Genomic DNA, 20,300 nt, shown 5'->3' on the forward strand with positions numbered 1-20,300 from the left:
AAAAGGAGAGAAGGAGTGAGGCAGTTCTCTTTTGGAAGAGGACAGCGAGGCTGAGAAGAAGTGCGGCGGCGGCCATTTTCAAATTGCTTCTCAGATCGGAGTTCTGAGAGGCGGGACTGCGCAGGCGCGTGAAGGAGGCCTGGGAAGGAGGGAAGATATAAAAAGGAGAGAAGGAGTGAGGCAGTTCTCTTTTGGAAGAGGACAGCGAGGCTGAGAAGAAGTGCGGCGGCGGCCATTTTCAAATTGCTTCTCAGATCGGAGTTCTGAGAGGCGGGACTGCGCAGGCGCGTGAAGGAGGCCTGGGAAGGAGGGAAGATATAAAAAGAACGCAGCCTTAAGCAGCGGGCAGCTTCGTTTGCGGGCAGCGGAGTGAGCCGGGAGCAGAGTGTAGGGCTTGGGCTCAGAGGGCTTAGGCGGAAGAGGGCACAGTAGGCTTATCTTTTAGTTCTTGTTATTTTCAGTTATTCGGGAGGTATGAGTGTGAGGGCAGCTTGTTGTTCTCGGTGTCGGATGTGGGAGATCCTGGAGTCTCCGAGCCTCCCGGACGTCCACATCTGCGCCAGGTGCGCCGAACTGCAGCTCCTGAGGGACCGAATTAGGGAACTGGAGCTGCAGCTCGATGACCTTCGCCTGGTCAGGGAGAGTGAGGAGGTGATAGAGAGGAGTTACAGGCAGGTGGTCACTCCGGGGCCACGGGAGGCAGATAGGTGGGTCACGATCAGGAAGGGGAAGGGGCAGGTACTAGAGAGTACCCCAGTGGCTGTACCCCTTGACAATAAGTACTCATGTTTGAGTACTGTTGGGGGGGACAGCCTACCTGGAGGAAGTGACAGTGGCCAGGCCTCCGGCACAGAGGACGGCCCTGTAGCTCAGAAGGGTAGGGATAGAAGAAAGAGGACCATAGTAATAGGGGACTCGATAGTCAGGGGTTCAGACAGGCGGTTCTGTGGAGGTGATCGGGAGTCCCGGATGGTAGTTTGCCTCCCTGGTGCCAGGGTCCGGGACGTTTCTGATCGCGTCCAAGATATCCTGAAGTGGGAGGGTGAGGAGCCAGAGGTCGTGGTACATGTAGGTACCAATGACATAGGTAGGAAAGGGGAAGAGGTCCTGAAACGAGAGTATAGGGAGTTAGGAAGGCAGTTAAGAAGAAGGACCGCAAAGGTAGTAATCTCGGGATTACTGCCTGTACCACGCGACAGTGAGAGTAGGAATGGAATTAGGTGGAGGATGAATGCGTGGTTGAGGGACTGGAGCAGGGGGCAGGGATTCAAGTTTCTGGATCATTGGGACCTCTTCTGGGGCAGGCGTGACCTGTTCAAGAAGGACGGGTTACACTTGAATCCTGGGGGGACCAATATCCTAGCGGGGAGGTTTGCTAGGGCTACGGGGCAGACTTTAAACTAGTAAGATGGGGGGGCGGAAATCAATTTGAGGAAACTATGGGAGAGGAGGTTAGTTCACCAGTAGAGCAAGTAAGTAGACCGTGTGTGAGGGAGGACAGGCAGGTGATGGAGGAGGGATGCGCTCAGCCCGAAGTTGTAGGGGAGAAGAAAGAAAAGGATAATAGATTTGAATGCATTGCTAGGGATGAAAAGAGAGGAGGAGGTGGAGAGTATCTTAAATGTATCTATTTTAATGCTAGGAGCATTGTAAGAAAGGTGGATGAGCTTAAAGTGTGGATTGATACCTGGAATTATGATGTTGTAGCTATTAGTGAAACATGGTTGCAGGAAGGGTGTGATTGGCAACTAAATATTCCTGGATTTAGTTGCTTCAGGTGTGATAGAGTAGGAGGGGCCAGAGGAGGAGGTGTTGCATTGCTTGTCCGAGAAAATCTTATGGCGGTGCTTTGGAAGGATAGATTACAGAGCTCCTCTAGGGAGGCTATTTGGGTGGAATTGAGGAATGGGAAAGGTGTAGTAACACTGATAGGAGTGTATTATAGGCCACCTAATGGGGAGCGTGAGTTGGAAGAGCAAATGTGTAAGGAGATAGCAGATATTTGTAGTAAACACAAGGTGGTGATTGTGGGAGATTTTAATTTTCCACACATAGATTGGGAAGCTCATTCTGTAAAAGGGCTGGATGGTTTAGAGTTTGTGAAATGTGTGCAGGATAGCTTTTTGCAACAATACATAGAAGTACCGACTAGAGATGGGGCAGTGTTGGATCTCCTGTTAGGGAATGCGATAGGTCAGCTGACAGATGTATGTGTTGGGGAGCACTTCGGGTCCAGTGATCACAATAGCATTAGCTTCAATATAATTATGGAGAAGGACAGGACTGGACCTAGAGTTGAGATTTTTGATTGGAGAAAGGCTAACTTTGAGGAGATGCGCAGGGATTTAGAGAGAGTGGAATGGGTCAAGTTGTTTTATGGGAAGGATGTAATAGGGAAATGGAGGTCATTTAAGGGTGAAATTATGAGGGTACAGAATCTTTATGTTCCTGTTCGGTTGAAAGGAAAGGTTAAAGGTTTGAAAGCGCCATGGTTTTCAAGGGATATTAGAAACTTGGTTCGAAAAAAGAGGGATGTCTACAATAGATATAGGCAGCATGGAGTAAAGGAATTGCTCGAGGAATATAAAGAATGTAAAAGGAAACTTAAGAAAGAGATTAGAAAAGCTAAAAGAAGTTACGAGTTTGGTTTGGCAAATAAGGTGGAAGTAAATCCGAAAGGCTTCTACAGTTATATTAAAAGCAAGAGGATAGTGAGGGATAAAATTGGTCCCTTAGAGAATCAGGGTGGTCAGCTATGTGTGGAGCCGAGGGAGATGGGAGAGATTTTGAACGATTTCTTCTCTTCGGTATTCACTAAGGAGAAGGATATCGAATGGTGTAAGGTGTGGGAAACAAGTAAGGAAGTTATGGAACCTATGACAATTAAAGAGGTGGAAGTACTGGCGCTTTTAAGAAATTTAAAAGTGGATAAATCTCCGGGTCCTGACCGGATATTCCCCAGGACCTTGAGGGAAGTTTGTGTAGAGATAGCAGGAGCTCTGACGGAGATCTTTCAGATGTCATTAGAAACAGGGATTGTGCCGGAGGATTGGCGTATTGCTCATGTGGTTCCATTGTTTAAAAAGGGTTCTAGAAGTAAGCCTGGCAATTATAGACCTGTCAGTTTGACATCAGTGGTGGGTAAATTAATGGAAAGTATTCTTAGAGATAGTATTTATAATTATCTGGATAGACAGGATCTGATTAGGAGTAGCCAGCATGGATTTGTGCGTGGAAGGTCATGTTTGACAAACCTTATTGAATTTTTTGAAGTAGTTACGAGGAATGTTGACGAGGGTAAGGCAGTGGATGTAGTCTATATGGACTTCAGCAAGGCCTTTGACAAAGTTCCACATGGAAGGTTAGTTAAGAAGGTTCAGTCGTTAGGTATTAATGCTGGAGTAATAAAATGGATTCAACAGTGGCTAGATGGGAGATGCCAGAGAGTAGTGGTGGATAATTGTTTATCGGGATGGAGGCCGGTGACTAGCGGGGTGCCTCAGGGATCTGTTTTGGGCCCAATGTTGTTTGTAATATACATAAATGATCTGGATGATGGGGTGGTAAATTGGATTAGTAAGTATGCTGATGATACTAAGGTAGGAGGTGTTGTGGATAATGAGGTGGGTTTTCAAAGCTTGCAGGGAGATTTATGCCGGTTAGAAGAATGGGCTGAACGTTGGCAGATGGAGTTTAATGCTGAGAAGTGTGAGGTTCTACATTTTGGCAGGAATAATCCAAATAGAACATACAGGGTAAATGGTAGGGCATTGAGGAATGCAGTGGAACAGAGAGATCTAGGAATAACAGTGCATAGTTCCCTGAAGGTGGAGTCTCATGTAGATAGGGTGGTGAAGAAGGCTTTTGGAACGCTGGCCTTTATAAATCAGAGCATTGAGTACAGAAGTTGGGATGTAATGTTAAAATTGTACAAGGCATTGGTAAGGCCAAATTTGGAATATTGTGTACAGTTCTGGTCACCGAATTATAGGAAAGATATCAATAAATTAGAGAGAGTGCAGAGACGATTTACTAGGATGTTACCAGGGTTTCAGCACTTAAGTTACAGAGAAAGGTTGAACAAGTTAGGTCTCTATTCATTGGAGCGTAGAAGGTTGAGGGGGGATTTGATCGAGGTATTTAAAATGTTGAGAGGGATAGATAGAGTTGACGTGAATAGGCTGTTTCCATTGAGAGTAGGGGAGATTCAAACGAGAGGACATGATTTGAGAGTTAGGGGGCAAAAGTTTAAGGGAAACACGAGGGGGTATTTCTTTACTCAGAGAGTGATAGCTGTGTGGAATGAGCTTCCTGTAGAAGTAGTAGAGGCCAGATCAGTTGTGTCATTTAAGGTAAAATTGGATAGGTATATGGATAGGAAAGGAGTGGAGGGTTATGGGCTGAGTGCGGGTAGGTGGGACTAGGTGAGATTAAGAGTTCGGCACGGACTAGGAGGGCCGGAATGGCCTGTTTCCGTGCTGTGATTGTTATATGGTTATATGTTATATATGGTAGTAATGAGTTCATGGAGTGGAGCCCAGTAGCCAGGTTTGGCAGGAACCTGTTATAGTAATTGACAAATCCTAACTGAGACACATCCTTTGGCCTTGAGGCATCCACCACTACTTGAATATTCTCAGCACACTTGTCTAAATCTTGTACATCAATGGTGCGACCTCAGTAAGTGATGCTTTGTTTAAGAATTTACACTTACTGTGTTGTGCTATAAGCCCATAATCTTCTCATATTTTTAACACTGTCTTGAGATTTTGGAGACGTTCCTTGTCATCCAGTGATGTCATCCAGGTAATAGTGCCTGGGTGGTCTTGCACCACCTGGTCCATAGCTTTCTGCCAGAGTGCAGGTGCAGATGCTACTCCAAATATAAGCTTATTATAGTGATAAATCCCTTTGTGAGTGTTTATGGTGAGAAACACTTTGGACTCTTCTTCCATCATAATCTGTAGGTAGGTGTCAGCTAAGTCCACTTTGTAGAAGTGTTTTCCTCCAGAAAGGTTTGCAAAGATATCCTCTATCCTGGGTAGAGGGTATTGATCTACTTTCAGTACTGGGTTAATGGTGACCTTAAGATCACCACAGATCCTGACAGACCCATTAACCTTGGCTACTGGGACAACTGGCATTGCCCACAGACTTCGCTCATTTAACACTAATTTACTCTTGATTTGCTTGAGTTCTCCAATGCCATCCTTGAACATTGCTGTAGCATCATCCAGTGCCTTTTAAAATTCGCTTTCAGTTGACTTTATTGCAGGGGATGTGGCATGCAAAGGATGGATGGATCTCCAATCAAGTTGCTCAGCTATTCACAGCCCAACATGCTGGCCTACAAGTTTTTACCACATATGAAGGGTGATTGATAAGTTCGTGGCCTAGGGTAGGAGTCAGTTTTAGAAAACCTAGCACATTTATTTTTCAACATAGTCCCCTCCTAACACATCTCCTTCTACATTAGGCCACGAACTTATCAATCACCCCGATGAGTTATTAACTTCAAACTTTGAAGAGTTTGACCTGCATGTATATGTGAAGAGAGCTGTATAATTTATCTCCTTCTATCTTAGGCCACGAACTTATCAATCATTCTTGCTGTGAACACTTCCTGGAGGTCCAAGATCCGTATGCTCCATGACCACTGGACTAAGTGTGTAAATGTAGAAGGGGACTATGTTGAAAAATAAATGTGCTAGGTTTTCTAAAATTGACTCCTCCTTCCTTAGGCCACAAACTTATCAATCACCCCTCATACTTGCCACATGTGGCGTGTTGGTTGTATTTCATTTTTACAGGTCCCATTCCTACCAGAGTTATCTTTTCCCCAGGATAAGTTCTTAGTTGGATATCTGCTGGCTTCAGTTCAGCATCTTTGAAATGCCATTGAAACTCATTTTGTGGGATGACTGAAACAGCTGAACCAGTGTCCAATTCCATATAACCATAACCATATAACAATTACAGCACAGAAACAGGCCATCTGGCCCTTCTAGTCCGTGCCGAACGCTTACTCTCACCTAGTCCCACCGACCTGCACTCAGCCCATAACCCTCCATTCCTTTCCTGTCCATATACCTATCCAATTTTACTTTAAATGACAATACCGAACCTGCCTCTACCACTTCTACTGGAAGCTCGTTCCACACAGCTACCACTCTCATTTGAATTAATCTTCCATTCACTTTTGCTGTAAGTCATATTGCTTGTTTATTGTTAGTTTTCACATTGTTGTGTTCGATTGAGGCAGGGAAAGGATGGTATAGTTAAAGAACCATGATGTACAAAGTATGTAGAAAATCTAGTTAAGAAAAGAAAAGCTTATGAAAGGTTCAAGAAACTAGGTACTGTTAGAGCTCTAGAAAATTACAAGGTTGCTAGGAAGGAGCTTAAGAGTGAAATTAGGAGAACCAGAAGGGGCCATGAGAAGGGCTTGGTGAGCAGTATTAAGGAAAACCCCAAGGCATTCTACAAATATGTGAAGGGCAAGGGGATGAGCTGTGTGAAAATAGGACCAATCAGGTGCAATAGTGGAAATGTGGGTATGGAGGCAGAGGACATAGCGGAGGTACTTAATGAATAATTTGCTTCAGTATTCACTGAGGAAGTAGGACCTTAGCAATTTTGGGGATGACTTACAGCAGACTGAAACACTTGATCATATAGACATTAAGAAACAGGAGGTACTGGAGCTATTGAAAAATATTAAGTTAGAAGTCACCGGGACTGGACAAGATATACCCCAGGCTACTGTGGGAAGTGAGGGAGGAGATTGCTGAGCCTCTTGCGATCATCTTTGCATCATCAATAGTGACGGGAGAAGTACCAGAGGATTGGAGGGTTGCAAATGTTGCTCCCTTGGTCAAGATATTAGAGATAACCTAGGAAATTATAAGCCAGTGATTCTGACTTCAGTGACGGGCAAGTTGTTAGAGAAAATCCTGAGAGGCAGGATTTATGACCATTTGGAGAGACATAATCTGACTAGAGATAGTCAGCATGGCTTTGTCAAGGGCAGGTCGTGCCTTACGAGCCTGATTGAATTCTTTGAGGACGTAACAAAACACATTGATGAAGGTAGAGCAGTGGATGGAGTGTATATAGATTTCAGTAAGCCATTTGTTAAGATTCCCCATATAAGGCTGACTCAGAAAGTAATGGTGCATGGGATCCAATGAGACCTTGCTGTGTGGATCCGGAAAGGCAAAGTGTGGTTATAGATGGTTTGTATTCTGCAGGGAGATCAGTGACCAGTGGTGTTCCACAGGGATCTGTTCTGGGACCCCTCCTCTTTGTGATTTTTCTAAATGACCTGCATGAAGAAGTAGAAGGGTGAGTTAGTAAGTTTGCTGATGACACAAAGGTTGGGGGTGTTGTAGATAGTGTGGAGGGCTGTCAGAGGTCACAGCAGGACATCAGTAGGATGCAGAACTGGGCTGAGAAGTGGCAGATGGACTTCAACCCAGATAAGTGTGAAGTGGTTCATTTTGGTAGATCTACTTTGAAGACAGAATACAATATAAATGGTAAGACTCTTGGAAGTGTGGAGGATCTGAGAGATCTTGGGATCCATGTCGATAGGACATTCAAAGATGCTGTGCAGGTTGATAGTTGATAAGAAAGTGTATGGTGTGTTGGCATTCATCAACCGTAGGATTGAGTTCAAGAACCATGAGGTAATGTTATAGCTGTATAAGTCCTTAGTCAGAGCTCACTTAGAGTACTGTGTTCAGGTCTGGTCACCTCACTACAGGAAGGATGTGGATACTATAGAGAGAGTGCAGAGGAGATTTACAAGGATGTTGCCTGGATTGAAGGGCGTACCTTATGAAAATAGGTTGAATGTACTTGGCTGAGGTTTTATAGATAGATAGATAGATAGATAGATACTTTATTCATCCCCATGGGGAAATTCAACTTTTTTCCAATGTCCCATACACTTGTTGTAGCAAAACTAATTACATACAATACTTAACTCAGTAAAAAAATATGATATGCATCTAAATCACTATCTCAAAAAGCATTAATAATAGCTTTTAAAAAGTTCTTAAGTCCTGGCGGTAGAATTGTAAAGCCTAATGGCATTGGGGAGTATTGACCTCTTCATCCTGTCTGAGGAGCATTGCATCGATAGTAACCTGTCGCTGGTAACTGGCACTGGTAAGGCCTCACCTTGAGTATTGTGAACAGTTTTGGGTCCCTCATCTTAGAAAAGATGTGCTGGCATTGGAGAGGGTCCAGAGGAGATTCACAAGGATGATTCCAGGAATGAAAGGGTTATCATACAAGGAACATTTGATGGCTCTGGATATGTACTTGCTGGAACTCAGAGGATGAAGGAGAATCTCATTGAAACCTTTTGAATGTTGAAAGGCCTAGACAGAGTAAATGTGGAAAGGATGTTTCCCATGTTAGGAGAGCCTAAGACAAGAGGGCTCAGCCTCAGGGGCCCTTTCAAAACAGAGATGCGGAGAAATTTCTTTAGCCAAAGGATGGTGAATTTGTGGAATTTGTTGCCACATGCAGCTGTGAAGCCCAGGGCGCTGGGTGTACTTAAGGCAGAGATTGATAGGTTCTTGATTGGACATGGCATCAAAGGTTATGGGGAGAAGGCTGGGAACTGGGGTTAAGGAGGAGAGGAAAAAAGATCAGCCATGATTGAATGGCGGAGCAGACTCGATGGGCCAGATGCCCTAATTCTGCTCCTATGGTCTTTTCTCCTTGGAGCAGCGGAGGATGAGAGGCGACCTGATAGAGGTGTATAAGATGATGAGGGGCATTGATCGTGTGGATAGCCAGAGGCTTTTTCTCAGGGCTGAAATGGCTAACATGAGGGCGCATAGTTTAAGGTGCTTGGAAATAGGTACCGAGATGTCGGGGTAAGTTTTTCACACAGAGAGTAGAGTGGTGGGTGCATGGAATGCAGTGCCAGCAGTGATGGTGGAAGCAGATACAATCGGGTCTTTTAAGAGCCTCTTAGATTGGTACATGGAGCTTAGAAAAACAGAGGGCTGTTATGTGCTAGGGAAATCCTAGGCAGTCTCTCGTGTAGGTTACTTAGTAGGCACAACATTGTGGGCCGAAGGGCCTGTAATGTGGTGTAAATTTCTATGTTCTGTCAGTTAAGAGCCATTTCTGAATGCTTTCTTGTAAGAGTCCATGAGCTAAACAATCGCTCAGTATGTCATTAAGCCTATTACTGAACTGACAATACTCAGACAATCTCTTCAATTCAACCACGTACGCTGAAATGGACTCTCTTACCTTTTAATTCCATTTATGAAAGCTAAAGCGTTCTCCAATCAACACTGTTTTCGGTTCTAAATGTTCCTGCATTACTTTCACACTATTAGCAAAGCTCATTTTGTATGGTTTGGTTGGAGCAGTCAAACTTCTAGGCAAACTGTATGCAGTTCCATCTATTGCACCAGTAACGCTGACATTTGCTTCCCATCAGCTTTCTGTTTGCTTTTGAATGCTGCTCACATTGTTCAGTATACATCATCCAGTTATCATTTGTACAATTGAACGTGACTCAACCATTTCTGAAGAAGCACGTTCTGTGCAGTGTTTTTTACTCAACTGTTTCTCACTGTGCTTTTTTAAAAACACGTGTGTCTCACTGAGACCAGAATGTGAGTTTATGTTTGTATTTACTTCCCCACCACTGAGCACATTTACAAGGAGCACTGCCCCAGGAAAGCAGCATCCATCATCAGGGACCCCATCATCCAGCCCCAGCCCTCTTCTCACTACTACCAGTGGGCAGGAGGGACAGGAGTCTCAGCTCCCACACCACCAGCTTCGGGAACAGTTACTACCCCTCAACAATCAGGCTCCTGAGTTCTCATGGATCACTTCACCCACCTCAACTCTGAACTCATTCCACAACCCATCGATTCACTTTCAAGGACTCTACAACTCATGTACACAGGATCATTATTTTACTTGCACAATTTGTCTTAATTTGCATATTGGTTATTGGTCAGTCTTTGTTAATGTATAGTCAAGATATTATGTGATTACCTACATAACTTTATAATAAATTAACTTTGAGATGTATGAGAATTATAAGATGTATTATAAATGTTAATACCTGACATTTGTTTAATTACAGAGTGTTCTGTAAGAATGAAGAAATGTATCAAATGCCAAGTGTCTATAGCAAAGAAAATCAGACATGGTAATGTATTAACCACATTCTTAAATCTATATTCTGAGAACAGATTTGTTTGTGGTGGAACATGGAACGGTACAGCACAGGATCAGGCCAGTCAGCCCACAATCTTGGTGCTAACCTTGATGGAGCTTGTACGGGATCCTCATCCCTCCATTTCCTGTACATTTGTGTGTGTTTATCTGACATCCTCTTAAACACCCCTGTCATAAACACAAGATTCTGCAGTTGCTAGAAATCCAAAGCAACACACACAAAATACTGGAGGGACAGCAGGTCAGGCAGCATCTATGGAAATGAGTGAACAGTCATCGTTTCTGGCCAAGACCTTTCATCAGGACTGGAAAGGAAGGGGGAAGATGCCAGAATAAGAAAGTGCAAGGAGGGGAAAGAGTACAGGTTAGAAGGTGACAAGTGAAGCCAGGTGGGTGACAGCTGTAAGGCAGACAAAGTATTCAGAATCAGGAGAGCACCTTATACACATAAAAGATTCTGCAGGTGCTGGAAATCCAGAGCAACACACACAAAATGCTGGAGGAACTCAGCAGGTATGGAGAGGAATAAACAGCTGACATTTCACACCAAGACCCTTCTGGCTTCTTCCCCCTTCTTTCCCCTGGAAAAGAAAGGGGGAGATGCTAGAACAAGGTGGAGAGAGGACGGGAAGGACTAAAAGGAGAAGCTTGGTGAGGGGACAGGTGGGTGGGGGAGGGGGATGAAGTGAGAAGCTGGGAGGGGATAGCTGGAAAGAGTAAGGGACTGAAGAAGAAATAATCTAATATCATAATCCTGCCATTCAAACAAGATGAGGTGAGTTGTTGTCTGGTGTTCACCAAAGAGATGGGCTGAGACACTCAGTGATACTTTCACAAGAGCAAAAGTGATCACGGGCTGTTGTTAAAGTGTGATTCAAAGAGCCATGTGGAGTATTGGTGTTCCACTGTAACCTGTAAGGTTTTTACCTAATTATTCTGGGTTTTAAACATTTTGGAAGTATTAAACTGGTATTTCATATCAAGGAGATTTTCAGAGATTAGTTTTATTTGTCACGTGTATATCGAAACCAGAAGTAAGATGCCTCGTTTATATCAGTCCAAGGATGAGCTGGGTGCAGTCCACAAGTGTCACCATGTTTCTAGCACTAATATAGCACACCCCCAACTTACTAACCCTAACCTGCAAGTGGGGGGACACCAGAGCACCCATAGGAAACCCACAACATAGAAACTTCTTGCAGGATGCAGCAAGAATTGAACCCTAATCAATGTCACTGTAAAGCATTACTCAATCCACAGCCACGCCACTCAGTAATTCTGAGTCAACAGGAAAGTCAGTTTTATAGATTATTATAAGTCTCACTCAGTTAGAAGTTAAGAAAATTATGTGCAGCTGATTTAATAGGCTATCTTTTATGCTAACTGACCTATATTTTCTGTTACTGGCAAGTATTAAGGTTTTCAGTCTTGGTAAAACACAGATAGGTTGAAGCTGCCAGATTCTGGGATCTGCCCTACATGTTCAGTGTGATAGATAAGAGCAGTGGGCAGCCACAACCTTCATTAAACACTTGCTTCATTGTTCTGTCTGTCTTTGGCTAACACTGAAGTTGTTATTTGCAGTCTGTTTGATGTATGTAAATGTTGAGCTGGAAAGGCTACAGCTACGGCATCGGCAGTGACAGAGAACTGACTGGCTTCTGTTACAGATAACACCGAGGTTGAAAGTGGCTCCACCGGTGAACCGCCAGACCAGAGGAAGTTATTGGAACAGCTTCAGTCCCGATACAGGCAGATGGAGGAACGGATAATATGCCCAATCTGTATTGATAATCAGATTAAACTGGTGTTCCAGTGTGGCCACGGGTCCTGCCTGGAGTGCAGCGTTGCCCTGAAAGCATGTCCAATCTGCCGTCAGAACATTCGAGAGCGGATACATATCTTTGTTTGATGCATGACAGGACGACTTTTTTATTGATTCTGTTTTTCTCCACACACCCTCTGTACTGGATCTTTCCTGTGATGCCGTGTTTGTGATTATTATCAATCTTCAGTTATAACTCTTCTTGGTATTCGTAGAATACGCGTGTGTGAGGTTAGTATTGGCTGCTCCTCAGCGTCCCCAATAGCTTGATTGTCCGCTGTGTGTCTTCAGTGGGTGAGCTGATACCAAGGAGAGCAGCGGAACTGTACATAACACGAAGCAGGTTTATTAATCTGATAATGTCCCTCTAAATAGTTGTAGATGCTGGAAAAGTGCACAAGGCTGCAGTATAACCCCTTACTGAATATGTATATTATAAACAGTGTAATATAATCCCTTATCTAACACCTGTGGTTTATGTTCAATTGTATATATTGTGGGAATATGAAATACACTTGAATGTTTCTTCAGCTCCCATAGTGAATAGTACTTATTCTCTTCATATCAACACAGACTCTTCCGGTCACCATTTACAAACAGCAATATTGTTACATATTTTATTTAAAAGACTATCCTCTTCTGTGCACCATTTTAATTTGAGTTTGACTATTTTACCTTAAATGTTGTCTGAAAGACATGGCACCATGTTGAAAACACTTGTGGTTGACAGAAAGAAGAGGGTAACTGATTAATTCACTGTTTAAATATGGAGCTCTGGTCACGAGGGAACCCTTTGACCATGAATGTAAGATTCTGCTGAAGCCATAATCAGGAAATGTGATCTGACCCACTAGGTCAACTTGGAAAGGAGACTGTTAAAGACAAGGCAATGAGAATTATTTCATTGAATCTGTGAAATGTTCATCCTATTTTTACTCATACTTTCTATTCTAGGATGTTTTTATATTTAAATATTCCATGAAAATAAAGCCATGAAGATGTGTATTGACAACAGTTGTCTCAGGAGTTCTCAGCTCACCAAACTCCTCGACTTGATTTTGGACTTGCTTGTATTCAGGGAGCGTATCATGGTGAAGACCAGGGTGGCATTGATTTTCTGCATGTGGATAACTGCAGATCTTTGCTTTGATTAGATTTACCAGTGGTACAGAGTGAAAGAACTTAAATGAAAGTAGTAATTTCTGGAAAAAACAACTCTACAGATGTTGCAATCCAGAGCTGGAGGAACTCAGTAGGTTAGGCAGCATCTATGGAGGGATGACGGTGGGGGGGGGGGGGATATCTTGGGTGGAGAACAATCATCAGAACTGAAAGACGGACGGAAGGAGGTTGGGAAACCTCAGCACATCTGGCAGCATGTTGGAAGGAAAAGCAATTTATGTTTCAAGTCAAAGAAGTGAGAGGGAGAGAAAGTGGCTGAGTTGCAGTGACAGAGACTGGAATGATGAATGCCAATACTTCTGTGCCTGTGTCTTGTGTTGGTCATTTCATAAAGTCTGGTCTGGTGATGTTGCATGGTCTGATTCACTGGGACATGCCCAGTCGGCTGGAATATACTAAATGAAGGAAGGAAGGAAGAGGCAAAAGGGAGGCATAAATGATCAGCCAACCAGAAGGGTGAAGTAAACCTTATCTGCCCAGTCCTGACAAAGGATCTCAGCCTGAGACTATTCATTTCCCTTTATAGATTCTGCCGCACCTGCTGTTCTGTGTTTTCTGCCCATTATCACAACTATAGACACACCCTTTGATCCACGTCTTCCGCCCCCACCTGAACAAATTTGCCTTCTCTCTTCAACTTGAAACTTTAACTGTTTCTCCTTCCACGAATGCTGCCCGACCTGCTGAATGTTTCCAGAATTTTCACTTTTTATTTTAATTTCTAGTATCTGCATGTTTTGACTGTCAGAAAATTAATACAGTACATACTTATGCTAGTATGGCATGTGTCATGGGTTTTTGTCTCCATTCTCTGATTGGAATGTAAATTACGTGTTAATTTACATTGACATGTATTTACATTAATTGCATGGTTAAACCAGAAGCAATCGCTTTTATCAGAAGTGTGATTGTATCAAGACATGGTGTTCTCCAAATCTACTAGAAAGATTGGGGGAATATTTTGTCATAAAGAATATTAATTCAGAGGTGAAGAAGAAATCCAGTTAGTGTTTAAGTGTGCTCGAGAAGCACAGGTTCATCAGTCTCTCATACAGTAGTTACACTTTAATAACTATGTACATCTTTATAATTCTGTTCTCATTAAATAAAACTAGCTGGAAAATTCTTTCGCAAGGGGTTTCTGCCTTTTGTATCATGACCACTTCCAACTGACTCAGGATTAAACCACCAGTTTGTTTGTAACAAAAGCATCAATCAGTACTGTTACTGAACTCGAGAACAGGGCTGCAGCCGTGAACTCTAAAGTTTTAAGGCCTTGCCAACATTTGACATGCTAATCCATCACACCGAAGTATAATTGATGGCCTCTGTTGGTCTGGGTTGACCATGGAAGTCAAAGGCAAGCCAGGGCAGTACGATGTGGAGAGCAAGCTGCAGACCCTTCCTGTCCATGCAACTGGTGAGTCCAATGGAACAGCAGAGACTGATACGGTTTGGCACCAGCGCCATTGTAGAAATTGCCAGTCAGCATTGAACTCCACATAGCACAGCCTTTGAGGCTCTAGTTCCAGATTTTTCCGCAGGGTTTACTTCTGAAGCCTTCCTCGTGAGTGGGTACAGCTGCAACTTAGTGGAGATTTGAGATCAGAGTTTTCCTTCTAGATGAGCTGCCAACCACAGCTGATGAGCTCCATCTGTCTAAAACATAATTAGATAGATAGATACTTTATTAATCCCAAAGGAAATTACAGTGTCACAATAGCATTACAAGTGCACAGAAGTAAATATTAGAAGAGAAGTAAAAAGAATAAAAGCTAAATTACCACAAACAGTCTAACGGTGGGGGAGGGGGCAATCGTCACTTCCCCAGCTATAAGTTCGTTATAGAGCTTATTGGCTGAGAGAAAGAATGACTTCATATAATGCTGTTTAGAGCAGCACAGTTGACTTAGTCTGTTGTTAAAAGTGTTTCTCTATTCAGCCAAGGTGACATGCAGAGGATGAGAAACATTGTCCAGAATTGCCAGGATTTTCCATGGGGTCCTTTGTTCTACCACAGTCTCTGGTGTGTCCAGTTTGACTCCTATAACAGAGCCAGCCTTTCTAATTAGTTTATTGAGCCTGTTAGTATCACCCGTGTTGACACCATTGCCCCAGCTCACCACCGCATAGAAGATTGTACTGGTGACTACATACTGGTAGAAGAGGTGAAGGAGAGGCCTGCATACTCCAAAGAACCTCAGTCTCCTCAAGAAGTAGAGGTGTGTCTGGCCCTTCTTGTACACAGCCTCTGTATTGGTGCTCCTCTCAAGTCTGTCATCCAGGTGCATCCCCAGGAACTTGCAATTAGTATGGAGTTCATAATATAAAACTCATATCATAATGAGGTTCTTGATTAGTCAGGGTGTCAAAGTTTACAGGGAGAAGTAGGAGAATGGGTTTGAGGGAGATATGATGGTATGGCAGAACAGACTTGATGGACCAAATGGTCTAATTCTGTTCCCATGTCTTACGGTTTTATAACTAATATAATGCCTCAAGGAGCCTTTGTCAAATGATGGTAACGAGTTTGAAAATGCAGATTTGAGAAGTTGAACAGATATGGTATAATTTGATAGTGCAGAGAGTGTTTCATTGTTGGTGTTGTCATTGACTTAGTTATTGGGATACAGCATGGAATAGACCTGCCGGCCCTTCACGCTGTGCCAGCCAGCAACCCTGATTTAACCCTCCAGCAACCCTGATTTAACCCTAGCCTAATCACGGAACAATCTACAAAGATCAATTAACCTAACAACCAGTACATTTTTTGACTACGGGAGAGAACCAGAGCACCCAGAGGAGAGCCATGTGATCACAGGGAGAACATATAATCTCCTTTCAGACAGTGAAGGGAGCTCGGGCTGGGTTGCTGGTACTGTAAAGTGTTCAGCTAGCCTCTACACTACCGCATTGGTGGTAACTTTTTCCCCGAGACCCGACGTGTTACATTTTATTGAAATTGTGTAGTTAAGCACCTTTTTATTGAGTGGAATCAAACAGATGTATCACTGTGGAACATGTGTGTTCCGATAGTGAAACATGTTTAGTGTGTCAAGCAGACTGTGTCCCTGTAAAGTGTGTGTGTTCAGGAATTACAGCTCAAATACAATTCCATTTCCCAAATGCCTAGAGATCTGGTGCCCATCTCGCTTCTCTCTCAATATCTTCCTGACATTACAGAAGGGTCAGACCACAAATTGCTCAATGTCTTCTCTGAGCAGGGAAAGCCTTTGATCTCTATTGTAGACTAAATTATCATCAGTCCACCAGTAGACTGTGTCTGTTAGTGAAGTAGGAAGAAAGGATATTTCCAGCATTGTTGGTTTTTGTGGTTTCTGTAGATGAACTCAACAATGCATCCCCTCATCAAAAATGCCACATCATAAACCTTTGAATAAACGTTTGTAGAAAATTGCAGTGTAGATATTTGTGGAACAGCGAATTCCTGCCCTTTCTTGGTGAGAAACACTTAACAGAACCTTTCTCCGGTGTGGTGGAAGATGGTCACGTTGAACAGTGGAGTTGTGAATCTGAACATTAAGAAGCTTGCTGAAACTTGGTCAATGCAGAGTGATCATTCACTAAAAAGATGATTGTACTCAAAGTTTCCACACTTCGGATGGTTAAGAAAACATATGGCGTGTTGGTCGTCGTTGGCCAGGAGAATGAATTCAAGAACTGCAAGATAATGTAGCTTTATAAAACTCTGTTAGATCACACATGGAATATTGTGTTCAGTTTTGGTCGCCTCATTATAGGAAGCATATGGCATCTCTCGAGAGGGTGCAGAGGAGAGTTACCAGAATGCTGCCTCGATTAGAGTGCATGTTTTATGAGGCATTGAGTGAGCTGTCTTTTCTCTTTAGAGTGAAGGAAGGTGATGTGACTTAATAGAGGTGTACAAGATGATGAGGCATAGATTGAGGATAGCCAGAGACTTTTTCCTGGGGCAGGAATGGCAAGTGCAAGGGGCATAATTTTAAGGTGATTGGAGGAAAGTATAGAGGAGATGTCAGAGGTGAGTTCTTTATATAGAGTGGTGGGTGCATGGAACATACTGCCATCGGGTGGTAGAGACAGGTACATTAGGGACATTTAATAGGATAGGCACATGGATGATAGAAAACGGAGGGTTATGTAGGAGGGAAGGATTTGATTGATGTTGGACTAGATTAAAAGATCAGCACAAGATCGTGGGCTGAGATCTCTGCTGTATTGTTCTATGTTATCTGTGTCTGGAAGAATGGTAATGTCACAATAAGTCAGTAAGACAACAGGATGTAGTAGGTCTTGTTCTCAGAACCGTATTACCATCTCTGTGTTCAGGGTGAGACAAGAGGATGCCCAAGGTCTTTCTCAGAACCCTATTACTGTCTCTGTGTTCAGGAATACTCATGTTGAAACTCTGTGCTGTTCAATAAATTATTAAGAATTACAGTTGTTATTGTGATACATTCAAATATTGCACATTTGTTTAAATATTGAGCAAAGTAATTTTTCTTGAAGGAGATATTCCAAAATATTGCCCATCTGGCTATAGATATGGACCTTAATTTGTGCAGAGTTGAAATGTTCCAGGTGCAGTGTACGTGAACAGTGAAATTATCTGGCAGCTTTTCCCAGAGCAATTTGTAATTACTATTGAATGGAGAAATGATGCTTATGCTTTGAGTAATTTTCATCGTAGGGTCCCAAGGATTCAGCAAGTTGTGTGGCCAATGCAGAGAGGACAGGGAACACCCATTTCTGTTAACTAGAGTAATCAACCACCTCTGAGTCTGACAACAGCCAAGGCATTTAAAGTTTAATTTTTTGTGGTTGTCCTGTGTGTAGCAACACTTGGAAAAAGAAAGTCATCCATATGATGCTGCAGACTTTTTCCAGAAACACCTACATGGATCAGAAGTTTTCAGCTTTTTGTTCAATGTTTTCAAATTTTGATAAAGGATTAACACAGAATTTATAAAATTATTGAAGGAAATTATTTAGCACATTATAGCTGATTTTATTTTAGATGGAAGTATTTTGAGTTTAGGTGGAGTTTGGAATTGGCTGTAACCATGTTTCATGTCAATGAATTTTATGTGAAATGAATAGTGAGAGGAAACAAGGTGTTATAAACAGAAACAGCAGAAGTTTCTAGGACATAAAGCAAGGAAGAGGGCAGCTAAAGTAAGCACATGGAACCTCAGAAGAATCAATAACAGCAAGCAAAGAAATGGCAGGTATGTTGAATAATGTTATTCCATCAGTCTTCACCACAGAAGATATTGCTAATATCCCAAATTTACGGATGCAATTATCATATTTATTGATGCATTCTCCAGAACTGTTTGCAATTCAGATCACCCAGTCAGTGAAAATATATAATTCTGTAATTGTGAATGCACTTTAAAGAATTCACTTCAATCTTTTTTTGGAGATAGTTCCTTTTAACATTATGTTTTTAGTTTTCATGGTTATGCAGAGAGTTAAACTGGTTTAAGCAACTTGTTTACAGTGGTGAGGGCAAATATCACAAAGTAATACATTAGTGAGGGGAGAGAAAGTCCAACACTCGGTGCTGGTAAGGTTTCTAAATGACAGCCTTTGTATATGTTCGGCAATCAGAATCAGGTTTATTATCACCAGCCTGTGTCATGACATCTGTAACTTTGCAGCAGCAGTACATTGCAATACACAATAAATATAGGGGAAAAAATGAATTACAGTAAATAAATATATACAGTACTTAGATTAAATAAGTAGTGCAAAAACAAATTTAAAAGTAGTGGGTAGTGTTCACAGGTTTAATGTTCATTCAGAAATCAGATGGTAGAGGGGAAGAAGCTGTTCCTAGATGGTGGAGTCCTTACAGAAGAATGCTGCCTTTTTGAGGTACCACTCTTTAAAGATTCCTTGGATACTATGGAGGCTAGAGTCCATGATGGAGCCGACTAAGTTTACAACTCTCTGCAGTTTACTTCAATTCTGTGCAGTAGCCCCTCCCTCCCTCCCATACCAGGCGGTGATGCAGCCAGTCAGAATGCTCTCCACATCTGTAGAAATTTTTGAGTGTTTTAGGTGAAATACTGTATCAGAATCATTACTGACACATATCATGATGTGTGTTGTGGCAGCAAAAGAGTGCAAAACAAAATTGATTACAAGATACAAAAAATAGTGCAAAGGAGGGATGATCAGGTAGTGTTCATGGACCATTCGAAACTCTGACAGAGGGGAAGAACCTGTTCCTAAGTTGAGTGTGTGTCTGCAGGCTCCTGTAGCACCTCCCTGATGATAGCATGGAGAAGGCATGCCCTGCTTGCTGAGGGTCCTTAGTGATGGAAGCTGTCTTACTGAGGCACTGCCTTTTGAAGATGTCCTTGACAGTGGGGAGGGTTGTGCCTGTGATGGAGCTGGCTGAGGTTACAATTCTCTGAAGCATTTTGTGATCCTTTCAATTGGAGCGTTCATACCAGGCAGTAATGCAACCAGAGAGAATGGTCTCTTCCATGTATACGATCATAAGATGTAGGAGCAGAAGTAGGCCATTTGGCCCATCAAGTCTGCTCTGCTATTCAATCATGGGCTGATCCAATTCTTCCAATCATCCCCACTCCCCTGCCTTCACCCCATACCCTTTGATGCCCTGGCTAATTGAGAACCTATCTATCTCTAATTTGCTACTGTTAGGAAACATATCAAATCTCCACTAACTCCTAATAAGGTATAGCTGCTGTTTTGCCTTCATAATAACATTGATATGTTGATCCCAGGGTAGATCCTCTTGAGATGTTGGAGGCCAGGAACTTGGAGCTGCTCACCCTTTCCACTGCAGACTGCATTTTTTCCATTGCAACTCCATTGAAAGATTGATCAGATATGCTTCACAGAGAATAGAGGCAGGTGCTGCAGCCCAGCCTGACCTTTCTGGTTGTGGTGTTTAAGTACACTAGTCCCATCCATATCCCTCTGGACCTTGCCTATCCATGAAACTGTCTAAGTGCCTGTTAATGCTGTAGTTGCACCTGCCTTTCTAACCTCTGGCAGCTTGTTCCACATACCCACCTCCCTGTGTGTGGGG

General features: G+C 42.8%; 1 protein-coding gene across 6 annotated transcripts in view; it reads left to right on the forward strand.

Annotated features, from left to right (window-relative positions):
• The window catches only part of mib2 (MIB E3 ubiquitin protein ligase 2), a 237,891-nt gene extending 223,534 nt beyond the window's left edge, over window positions 1-14,357 (forward strand). For all 6 annotated transcript variants that reach the window (XM_073032420.1, XM_073032417.1, XM_073032421.1 and 3 more), the window contains 2 exons: window positions 10,130-10,195; window positions 11,895-14,357. In XM_073032420.1, the coding sequence (XP_072888521.1) occupies window positions 10,130-10,195; window positions 11,895-12,136 (308 nt within the window). In that variant the 3' untranslated portion in view covers window positions 12,137-14,357. The remainder of the gene's footprint in view (window positions 1-10,129; window positions 10,196-11,894) is intronic.
• Window positions 14,358-20,300: the final 5,943 nt, after the last annotated feature.

This window comes from Hemitrygon akajei, chromosome 29, assembly GCF_048418815.1.
Source record: "Hemitrygon akajei chromosome 29, sHemAka1.3, whole genome shotgun sequence".
NCBI lineage: Eukaryota > Metazoa > Chordata > Chondrichthyes > Myliobatiformes > Dasyatidae > Hemitrygon > Hemitrygon akajei.